Source organism: Frieseomelitta varia, unplaced genomic scaffold (genome assembly GCF_011392965.1).
Source record: "Frieseomelitta varia isolate USP_RPSP 00005682 unplaced genomic scaffold, Fvar_1.2 scaffold_428, whole genome shotgun sequence".
NCBI classification, from domain to species: Eukaryota; Metazoa; Arthropoda; class Insecta; order Hymenoptera; family Apidae; genus Frieseomelitta; species Frieseomelitta varia.
Genome location: NW_025110177.1, coordinates 223,398 through 235,805, shown reverse-complemented (window position 1 = coordinate 235,805; position 12,408 = coordinate 223,398). Strand labels below are relative to the sequence as shown.

Here is a 12,408-nt window from a genome sequence, read left to right as displayed (position 1 = left end):
TTCTCGAATTTTTGCCGTTTGACTCTAACACTGGGCGTTTGATAAAATGATGGAAAAAAGAAATCGTGCAGCAAGTTTCAAAGAGGAAATTTCAGTCTTCAAAATAATGGTAAAAAAAAAATTCTTTCAACGTTTTTCTACATGTTCGAATTTATACTTCGCGAAAGTTGCATCCGTCTAAATCATGACGATGATTGATATATCGTGACACTCGATTCTCAGGAGATAATTATGATATTTTTATTTCTGCGAGAATGTTGTCAAGCGTAATGTTAAAGTTAAACGGCGTACGCGTGAGAAATGACAGGTTACTATTTTCCGCTATCGCTGTGTAAATTTAAATTTCGCTGTGAACGTGTGACGTGTTGATACATTAACCAGAGGTGATAAGCAGGCTAATCATTTTTGTCATTGCGTATCGCCATTATAGCTCAATCGTGCATTATCACGCAGTGATTACACGTGACGCGGTTTAACGGCGATATTTAAGGGAAATTATGATTTTTTACAGCGACTCGTATCGCGTGACACTTTGGCATTAAACGGTGGACTTTCCATTACGCTTAATGTATTAAAAGTCTTTCGGAAAAGTAACAATTTCACTTCAGATTTTACCTGCTCGAAGCGTTTCAACGAGTTCTAACACACGTATAATTTTTTTTTTTTTTTCCCCACTCGAACCGAAAGAAATCTGAAGAATACTTGGAAAGTATTCAGAAACGTGATTTGAAAATGAAAATTTACATGTTGAACGAATATTTGAAAAGTTTCTTCGGCAATTGATTCCAGATTGTACAACTGTCTGAAATATCGTAAGTAATACAGATTCCTCGCATTATCTCCAATCGGATCACTCTGTTGTTAGAAACATGGAATAAAATTTTATAATTTTATAATTTTTTACTGATCAATTATTATAATGTTATAATTTTTTACTGACCAATTTATAATTTTCTACGGAAATTTTTATCTATTTATAACAGCGTATTTTTAGACACTCGTGATTTTTAGTAAAATGTATTATTAACAGAAGTTTATGTTCTTTATCGTATTATCAATTTCTACTTGCATCTTGCACTTTAATTTCATTGCCACAAATATTATGCTTTGGTCGTCGGTAGTTCTAGTGTTAATAAACCGCGACACACTGAGAAAATTTCGGAAATGAAATATCTACACAGAGCTAAACATTTTTGATTCAGCAATTTCTTTAAGTACGGAATATCTTTGGAGACTCTAAACCGCTCGATTTATTTCATAATTTAAGAGTGAGAAAGAAAAGAGAGAGTTCGTCAAAATTGACGCAAATAATCGAAAGCTGGAAGATTTTATTTATTATCAGAAAAATCTGTAACAATCAATTTCATAAAAAGAAAAGAGGAAAAACACGTGGAATGAGATCCAATAATTTTGGAATTCTTCCGAAAGCGGCGGGGGTTCGAAAAACTCTCGAGCCACGAATTATTCAAGAAACCCAGCCCGTATTATAGATTATTCCATCTCCCTGGGAAACTTTCTTAAAAGATTCACCGACCAAGTCGGGTCGAATTCTGTGAATTTTAGACGAAACGAATGGAAGGGTCTCGTCGATTTATCTGAGGATCTTTCGAATGGTCTCTTTGCACCTTGCCTTATTCGTTGCAACTCCGGGCGGTGAAACGCCGCGATAGGTCTGCGCCAGGGTAGGGATTCGAAAAGTTGGAAATTTCCTGCTCTCTGGCTGAAACAGCCTCCGCGATGGCCACTCGTCCGGCCTGTGAAACTTTTCCAGCCTACGTTTACGTAGACGCGTTCGCAAACACTCGAGCCCGGCGTCAGAATGTTTAAACGACTCGGTAACGGGACTCGGGGATGGAAAAAACGAAAAAAAAAAAAGAAAAAGAAGAAGAAGAGGAGGAGGAAGAGGGAAAAACGAAAAGAAAACTTTCTCGCTGACCACTTTGGCCAACTTCGAGAGACCCGTGTGCCAGTTTTCGGGAAATTTCATCGCGAACCTCTCGAAGATTATGGCCAACTTTGTCTTTTTTTTTCCTTCCTCGCCGAGCAGTTCCAGCAGGAATTTTTTTACACGAGCTTACTCGGTCGTTCGTTGAAGAAGGAGGAAGTAAACGAGTTGGAAGTTTCGTCGACGAATAGAGAGGAATGGAAAGGACAGGGAGATTTTTGAAACAAATGAGACTCGATAATTGTACTTGAGAGTACTGTTGAATAACTCGGCGGTTGATGAGTGGGATATAAGTTCGAAAAGTACAGCTAATACGGAGTGCATCTTTTTTTTTTCTTTTAAATGGAACGTCAAAATATAAGAGAAAATTAATTTTATTAATTGTAAATTAAATTTAAGTTCAAACATGGTTTTTTCATGTTTTAAATTTTTTTAAATGTATAATAAAAAATTATTGTTTCTTTTTATTTTAGTGGCAGGTAATTTTTGGCCCATAGATTTACTGAAAGAATATATTTTATATGATTGTTAGTAAAATCCCATGGAAGTTTGTGTAATCCAAGTATAAACTGGCTGTCTGTTACAATCTAACGTGTATAATTTCATAGAAATAATATTTTTCAACTTTAGAACGTGAAGAATCAAACATACAGAGACTTAGAGATTGAAATACTATAAAGATTCAGAATGCACATTAAATAAAACGAACAGAACACATATTCATTGATTGTTATAATTCCACTATATTATTCCGGTCAATTATAATTATTGTAATTCAATCATAATGTCATTGTTTGAATAAAACAATTAATTAAATCAAAAATAACGAATGAATAATTTATCAGAACTTAACAAGTCAAATTATCGTTAATAATTGTAATAATCGTTAATGACAAGTCACTAAATCATTGTAGAACAAGGACTAACATTTTACATCAATTTCATTTTTCTTAAAAAGTACCATTGAGTTGGTTAAAAGGTAATTGCCTTTTTTTAAAGTAAATAGATATACATCTTTATTTATTATCTTGAACCGTAATTAACTTTATTCTAAACCACAAATTCATTCTGTAATCTGATTGTTCAAGTTTTAAAAAAAAAATACAGGATTTTATTAATAGTTGTTTGTTGGGCGTCGATTTTAAAATTTCGTTATATTTTATTGTATCATCTTCGAAACTAGTTTCGAGCTTCATAAATAATTACCTGACGTGTATAATGAAGAAGCTTTGAAACTGTTTCAGAATTTTTTTTATTTCCTTTTCATTTTCATTATTTATTTATAGTCGTTGATCAACCACTTGCGTGAATCATTAGCAACTTGGAACTAAATCTTACAATTTATCATAAAGCTCTTAGACTGTCTTAGAAAGTGTATTAATTTTGAGAAATTTTAGATTTCAGAATCGGTTTGCTAAATTTCTTGGAATCGTTCTCTGTCGAAAAAGGCAAGAACGCTTTTGGATGCGGAAGTCTGAAAGGATGGCGAACAAAATGAACAGTACATCGTCTAATAAAGTGTTTGTTTCTCACGAGAAATTCGTCTTTCTTTCGCACGCACACGAAAAAAAAAAAAGAAAAAAAAACGCAGTTACTTCTCTGGCCAATCAAATATTTGGAAATCCGTGAAACTCTCGAATTTTTAACACGCCGCGTAAATATCTCAAGTATTTCGAGAGACAATGGACTCGGAGGGAATATTGAGAATCCCGTTGAGATCTGTGTGTCGAATACTCTTCTGATTCAATTCCAAGGTGTTCTGACCTTAAAATGAGCTGCCTTAACACGGCGCTAGTTCCTTTTGTCTCGAGAGATGCTGATACTTGAAACTTGCTGCCGTTTGACATCCGGCTGGATTTGCAGCTTCGCCTTGTCTCGTTGTCTCAGCTTGTTTAGACTCGTCAAATGGAGCCTAAAACTAGGTGGATCAAAAGTTTGAAGCTCGGACGCGAGCGTGACGATACGTGAAACGAACTGCACGATAGAAAGTAATTGTCACGTTTGTCGAAACGCTTCGTTTCAATTTGCAATTCGCAATTTTTCGCGACAGAAGGAATCGTTGTGTGATTTAAATTTGAATAGAAAAATGTTGGACCGTATCATCGTGAAAGTTTGGAAATTCGCTGCGAACGTTTTTAGACACTCAAAATTTAGAATTTCATCGTCATTGAAGGAAAGAATATTACTCTTTATTCACCCAACCTTTACAAATTACTTCGTCTCACTCTCGCAGATAGAATGCAACAATTCTGTTATTGATTTTAATATTAGAACTATCGGCGATTAAAACGTAAAATCCAGAGATGTTAAAGTAAAAAAAAAAAAAAAGGAAAATAGAGAGCTTTGTAGTACATAAGCTTTTATTTGTACATTTTACGAAAAATCGTTTAAATATCTAAAAGTACACTGTAAAATATCCAACGAAAATTATAAACTGGTCATTTTGACCATTTTGTCAGTGTTGATAGAATTATCACTAATTGTGCAAGCTATTTGAGGCAGTTAAAAAACATCAGAATTTCAGTAAAAAAAAAAAAAAAAAAAAAAAAAAAAAAAAAAAAAAAAAAAAAAAAAAAAAAAAAAAAAAAAAAAAAAAAAAAACAATAATAATAACAATAAAGATAAAGTTCAAGGCAATAAAAAAACATCAGAATTCCAGTGAAAAAATAATAATACTAATAATAAATATAAAACAATAATAATAACAATAAAGATAAAATTCAAAGTAAAAAAACATCAGAATTCCAGTAAAAAAATAATAATAATAATAAATATAAAACAATAATAATAACAATAAAGATAAAATTCAAAGCAGTAAAAAAACATCAGAATTCCAGTAAAAAAAATAATAATAAATATAAAACAATAATAATAACAATAAGGGAGTAAAAAAACATCAGAATTCCAGATTAAAAAAAAAATAATAATAATAAATACAAAACAATAATAATAACAATAAAGATAAAATTCAAGGCAGTTAAAAAACCAGAATTCCAGTAAAAAAAATAATAATAATAGTAAATATAAAACAGTAATAATAACAATAAAGATAAAATAATAATAATAATAATAATAGTAATAAAGAAAAAAGGGAAAAAAGTACCAGTAGACAGATACACGTAGATGTGTGCTCCGACGCTTACGGTCAATCTAAAATCCGAAAGACACAGAGATTACCCGGGTACGACGGCACGGTCCTGGGAAAAGTGTTCGTAACGGCGTACAGTGAAGTGCATAAGAGGTCCCCGAGGAGGAATAGGTTTAAGAAGAAGAGGGTAGGAGCCGGTAGACCTCCTCGAGCCGTCCTCAGTGTATAGAAATTCAGTGAGCTTGCAAAACCTCTTGAGCACGCGCTCGAGAAGCGGCTCGTCTTCCTCTTGTCGTAGGCGCGGAGAGAAAACGTACGAAAGAAGAGGCGAAAATTCCTTTTGTGCCCCGGGACGTGAGGGCAGTGGCAGAGCCAACGACAAACTGACCGGGCATGAAATAAAGAATTCCTCCCTCCTCAGTTTCCCTCGCAGTTCGCTGTTCCCGAACACGAACGAAACTCCAGTTCGATACACGATCGTCTCGCGAATTTTCCAACCGACGGTGCTAATTTTAATAATTTTCGAGGTTGATAGTTAATAAATTTCTAAAGTTTCTAGGCAATCTCTGCAGATTACACCTATGGATTTCATTCGTCTTATTGTTCTGTGTTTCGATTGAATTCAACCAAATTTCACATCAATATGATTTCAAATTCTTCTTTTACAAAAAAACACTGGTCCTTTTGTCAAACGTAATTGTATGAATCTTTTGATTAATATTTCAGTTTCTATTATTTAAATTGTAACGGCTCTGTTATATTTGTGATTTATAATAAACGTCATATTATTGTTATGTATAATGAATCTGATAATATTATATAATAATGAATGAAATAATATTATAACATTATTTTATTATGTTAATTCACAATATTATTATATTAATAATTAATTATTATTTTATATAATATTATTATATTTATAATTTATCACAAGACGATTTTATAACGTTACAATCATGACAATTTATATCTACAATATTTTGATACGTGTTTAAACGCCGGTCGTTCTCGTGTTAATCGTGAAAGATCATCTAATGATCCCTGCACTCGACGCCGAAGAACATAACATATTCAGTACATATGCGATATATCGGATACTGTGAGATAATACACACGATGGAATGGGAAAGACGTGATAAAGTACAAGCTGAAAGTGTGGGTTGAAATCTTATTTTCTTCGGCGGAATTTTCACGCAGCGAGGCTAACGGCTGTGACGATGTTTCAATACCAAGAAGCCTGCCAGAGAATCTTAGCGGTTCTTCGTATGAATTAGTGTTTTCTTTTTTATTCAATGCACGCGGTACACGCGGCTCGTTCCCCATAAAAAAGTAACGGTTGCCGGTCTGGTTGTTACAGACCGCCGCGTAAAGAGCCGTCGTGTTCGCGATACAAGCGATACAATGCACGTCCCGTTTCCTATTCGCGTTACTTTGACAAATTTCAAATATTACGAGTGTTCAACTCGTGTACGAAAAGTCGAACTTTGACGAAACTTTGGTCTCCTTGCCACTTCCTGTTCCCGAAAAGGCCAACTCTTACTTTATTTTTGTATATTTTTTTTATCCTCTTTAGTTAAAAACAAAAGTAAAATATTTACATTTGTTTAGCAAGGGTAGAATAACAATGGTCAATGTTGGAGCATTTCGATGCAATTTTCACTTGAATCGAGAAACACATCATCGATAGACACGGTGTTTTCGAAATTTTAATGAAACTTTGACACGTTTTGGATCCACTTGCAATTTCTCACGATCTGGACAAACGATCTACAGATCAAAGGATCGGATCGTTCTTGGAACACGATTCTGACAAATCGTTGCACGGTGAACAGCTTCACATTGTTGGTTCTACCTTTAGGACGAAAAGTATGAAAGAGTATAAAGGATTCGATTCAAAGGGTATTGAGAAGGACAGGTCACAAAAAATCTTTGAAGTTCACGGTTCAATCCTTTTCTTCGTGCCAGTCCTCTTTCTTGTACGAATCCTCCCATTTTAGATGAGAACGATCATTTTCTTTCTGTCGGGAATTTTTTCACGCAGTAGCCTGAAACCGTGAAAAATATTAATAGATTAGAAATTGGAAATTACCAATATCCCCAGAAACTTTGGATAATTTGTTGAACTGTGCATATTTTAAAACGTTAAAAACTGATATAATTTAGATAAAAGTTGCGTGGGAGAGCGTAAGGAAGGAAAATAATTCAGTTCCTTCAACGTAATTACCCGCGAGTTTCCTATGGAGATAGTAAAATGAATAAATCTTATGCTGGAAATTAAATGAAAACAATGCCCGAAGATGTAATTACTGTGATAAAACTCTTTCGTACTCGCTATCTTACCGACATTAATGTTATACAAATGGCATAAACATGGAATTACGACATTTTTATAATAGTGGAAGCTCAGCTTTCATTTTTCTACTTCGTTAAACTTCCAAAGAAGTTTCTCTGCAATTATTAGAAAAATTTCCATCAAACTTAACTCAGTCTAAAATTTTCATCGAACTTAACCTGATCTAGAATTTCCAATCCAACTGTTAACAATAAAATAAAAAGAGAAGAAACATTTCTCTAAAACTCCAGTGTAAGACTTAATTTATAACTAGAAATTGATCTCGAAGCGTGTTCGAAAAGAGAACGAAAGTGAGTATCGCTGTCACACGAAGATTTTCAATTCCATCAACTCTGTCTTTATCGAAACTTTTCCAATAATATCTCCTCGGCGAACGCCATAAGCGAGATTCGTATCCTTCCACTTTTCCTGGTAAAAATCAACGAACAGTGTAGACACTCCTGGCAACTTCATTCGATCGTGAAGCATCCAGCCATTTATCAGCGACGCTCTTGAAATCGTAAGGTGGATCGAAGGATTTACGCTTGGCGATGATACGATGTCTTCATTCGTTCGACACTCGATCTTTTTATGGTTAACTGGAATTTTATCGGCAACCTTTTCTCCCTCGTCGTTATCAAAGCGATGCGCAAACAACGAATTTGATAAGACGTTGGGAGAAAACCTACGCGATATCGCGACACCATTACTTTCTCTTTCTCTTGCAAGGATGAAAACAGATTAGTCACGTAGTAAAATCGTGTTCGAGGGAGACACGATTCGAAGGATTTTAGATGACGAGAATCACCTTTCCCCTCCCCCCCTTTTTTTTTTAGAATGACTTCCGTTACGCGACACGGAAGCTCGCCGACTTTTGATCCTAATTACGATCGAGACCAACCACTGAGAATTCTTGGGAATCCTGTCTCCTCGTGTGAATCTCGGCAATTTCCAGTTAGTTGACAAATGACTCGTGATTTCGGTTTTTTTAGCTGTGTCGAAAGAATAATTACGAAGATTTTCTCGCTTCGTTAGGGAGAATTTGTCGCTTCGTTCTTGAGAATTTTGTGGTGGCTTTTGATTAATAAATATTACGATTAATATTTAAATGTCATCATAACAACTACTGTTTAATTTAATTTTTTTTCTTCGAACACATTTTTACAATCGAATTTTCAATATATTTATTACTATTCTATTCCCTTCTTATTTTGCTATCGGTGCTGTCGAATGTTGCGATTTTACAACGATTCTTTTTTTCTTTTAATTAGAAGAAACCTTCTCCAGCGATAACAGGATTGGTGAAATATTGTTCTACATTCGGTAGGTTTCCAACGACTGAATATCAGGCAGTGAATTCTCGTTTTGGAAAGAGAATTGTCTCGTTAGGCTGGTGAATTTTTATCACCTGGTGATTTCTTCTTCTTTTTTTTTTTTTTTTTTTTTTTTTTTTGTTTTTCTTCTGTGGATACAACTCAGGGCTCACGCTTGGACTGCACCAAAAAGATGTTGGTTGTTGCGCTTCACGGTATATTCTGCAACGTGCTTGCTGCATTTCAGTCAAATATACATACGAAACGAAACTTAGCGGCCCCCAAGGAAACAACGTATCCTTTCGAAACTTCTCTAGGTAGCGACGTTAATCCTACGAAAACTTTCTTGAAAGCTCGCCAACGTTGATCGATGAAGGCCTGGTTCACGGACGGTTTCAAAACCCTAATTCTAACTCGAGAATTTGAATTCCTTTCGACAGACAGACTTCGAATTCGTCGCTCAAGAGCCGTTTCCAAGGAACCCCACGTGCGAAATCCTCTGATTAAAACCCTCTGCACACGTCAGATGGCTTCTCGATTTTAGTAGAGAACACGCGGCATCCCAATTTGCCTGGCGAGACGGGAAACCGTGTCGCACCAGACTTCAGAATTTGAGTAAAACGACAAAAAGTACGTGAAAAGGCCCCCTCAAAANAAAAAAAGAAAGAAAGAAAACACGTCCAAGAGGACTTGCAATTTGACTAAGAGCACGTCGCAATTTGATTGGAAAGACGAAAGAGGTGGGGAGAGGAAAGGATTGAAGAGAAAGAGGAACGTTGGCAAGTCCTGGATGATGTAGTCGAGAGCGTCAGGACGACGAGGTAACAAAGAAAGAAAGAAAAATAGGAGAGAGGGTGGTGGAGGAAAGGGAGACAAAAAAAAGAGGAAGAAGAAGAAGGAGAAGGATGGAGGCGAAAGAGGAGACATCCGAGTCGTGGGGGATCACCGAGGGCTGAGAAAGAGTGGGACGAACGCGAGAGCAAGAGAGGATGCACAAGCACACGAGCCAACTACGCGGTCCCAGCGGCCCCGGAAGCGGACACCATGTTGCTAATAGAGGTCCTGTCAGAAGGTGGAACAGCTTCCACGGCGGTGGGAGCATCGGCGGCGGCGCGAGTAATTTCAACGACACCGTTGGAAATGGCAATCTGCCCCCCGGTGTGATCAGCAAGGCGTCGCAGGAGCCGTTCAGGGCCGTGCCGAAGGCTGTCCAGGCTCTGAGGAGCGAGTCCGTCGACAGGAGCCATCGGGTACAACCACCGCCGCCCCCGGCTTTCCCCCGTAGACGATTCTCCGTGTGGTGAGTCTCGAAATTTCGATCAAACTTCGCGCGTATATTCTTTGGTCAAGTTCTGTGAAATTCCTTTTTTATTCGTCTTTTTTCTTTTGTATTATTTTGTCATTGTATATAATATTATTTTCTTATAAGAAATAATATAATATAAAATATTATATAATATTCTAAATGTAATATTATTGTTATTGTATAATATTATTTTATAATATTATAAATATAATATAAAATATTATTTTTCCTTATAAGAAAGAATTCTATATAAGAAAAAAATACATATATATATATATATACTATATAATATATAAATATTATAATTAATATAAAATATTAATATTAATGTTTAATATATGTATAAAATTATTTTCTTATAAGAAATAATATAATATAAAATATTATTTTTCCTCATAAGAAAGAATTCTATATAAGAAAAAAATACATACACACATATATATATATATATTTTTTTTTTTTGTCACGCTCTGTTTGTCATATACATATACATATGCTCGTCAACGATTCTCTGTGGTGGAGTTTGGAAATTTCAACGAGTATTGTACTTCTGTACGAATGATTGACCGCGAAGTTTGTCAATGGAACATTTAGAAATTAATTAAGAAAATTGAAAGTATACGACACTGCACACAGCAGAAACACAAAGATACGTCAGAGGTACGTCAGACTAATTAATCATTAATTATCTAACTACGAAATGGAAGAATGTTTATTAGAATGTGTAGACAAAAGATACGTCTATACTCGACGAAACACAAAATCTACACAGTCACATACACTTTTTCAAGTAGCATCGCTTTACGGATCAAATCTACACGGTACGACGCAAATTAATCACCGGACGGTAATTAATTCTCCAAACCGGTACCCGTAAATTAACACCGATGCAGCATAAATCACCACGATCGTGCATTATTCGAACGGTAAATCCGACTCCTCCTGTACAACAACCCTCTCCACTCCAAAATGGATTATCTATTATCGAGCAATTTTTATCGTACGAAACACCTGGCCGACTGGCGCGCGCCCAGTCATAAATCAATCTTTCATTCGATCCACCGTCGATTTTTCCCTTCGATTTTTTTCGCCGATATTGAAGCGATTCCGCTTAACGATCGAACAGAAAGAACGAAGAGAATTCGGCGCCGCGCGTTTTTCTTCGCGCGTTAACGGGAGAGGAGAGAGAGAGAGAGAGAGAGAGAGAGAGAGAGAGAGAATCGGCTCACGCTGACGCGGCGTTGCATCTTTTATCGATGCAACATCGTAACGAAAATTTATCCAACGTATAAATCAGCTTAACGCGCTCGTTGGAACGGACGTGCGTTACGATGCGAATATAATTTCAATTAATCTCCATAAAACCGCGACAGCCGAGCCTCTGTTTTCTCTCTCTCTCTCTCTCTCTCTCTCTCTCTCTCTCTCTCTCTCTCTCTCTGTTTCTCGTCGTTTGTTTTATTCTTACATTTTTTCATCCTCTCCATTCGTCGGTACGGACGATACACGACGCATGAAATTACACGGCTGGTGGCTGGCAGCCATTGATACCTTAATTGAAATTTAACGACGTAATTCGTAATCGGCGGGCTTGGTCGATCGAAATCGTCCGCGATGGGATATGCCGACAACTGCGTGGCTGAGCTCGACGGAAGCTCGGTCGTGAACAAAAATCAACAGGAGGCAAGGATAAGAGCACTGGAGGATCCTGCGCGTAGGTGTCGCGAAGTTACAGGCGTTTGGTTAACCCTTTGCACTCGACTGTCCCTTCCGAGGGGACTTAAATCTAGTCAACGGCTCAGATGTTTTCTTTTTACAATTTGCTGACAATTAATTATGTATATCTGTGGTAGTTAGTTATAGAACGTATATTATACATCTTGTGTTTGATATGATACGATGTATAATAGTATAATGTCTGAACAAAACGCGTAGAAAGCTATAGTGACGTAAGAACAGAGGAAATTTCTCAAGACACTCAATAATTCACGTAAAGACTTCTTTATTGCTTCTCACGAAAGTTTCAGAAAGGTATCTTGTACATTGTAGTTGTTTTAACAAACCCGCAAATGGCACGATTGCTTGAAATTTAAATGACATCACATCTTGGGAAATCAATAAAATTATGTCAATTATTTGAATGATTGTTTCTAACGTTACGTCATTTTATTTGATGTGATGCTTAACAAAAAAATTGCTGGCAGATGATACAGAATATCAGTTTGTCGGGGGCAAAGAGTTAAATTTCGTTTTGGATGAACATTTGACACGTTAGACTCTCGCGTTGTACGTCTATTCGAAATTTTCGAGATTTATCAAGCTCGCCTTCTCAGCGAATCGCAAAGGGAGGGAGGCATTCTAAATTTGAATATTACTCGAGTGTGTGAGACGCAGCGGGACAGTTCGTGCCACGAGGTCGTGGGA

The 12,408-nt window shown here is 36.1% G+C and overlaps 1 protein-coding gene across 5 annotated transcripts in view; it reads left to right on the top strand.

Annotated features, from left to right (window-relative positions):
* Window positions 1–12,408, top strand: part of LOC122531935 (rap guanine nucleotide exchange factor-like) — a 227,733-nt gene that overhangs the window by 183,281 nt on the left and 32,044 nt on the right. Inside the window, exon 5 of one of the 5 annotated variants that reach the window (XM_043660271.1) lies at window positions 9,122–9,335. The exons of 1 other annotated variant lie outside the window; for it this stretch is intronic. In XM_043660271.1, coding sequence (XP_043516206.1) covers window positions 9,122–9,188 — 67 coding nt within the window. In that variant the 3' untranslated portion in view covers window positions 9,189–9,335. Of the gene's footprint in view, window positions 1–8,732; window positions 9,982–12,408 lie in introns of those variants that run through there. 3 more of the 5 variants (XM_043660266.1, XM_043660269.1, XM_043660270.1) reach the window with 3 other exon arrangements.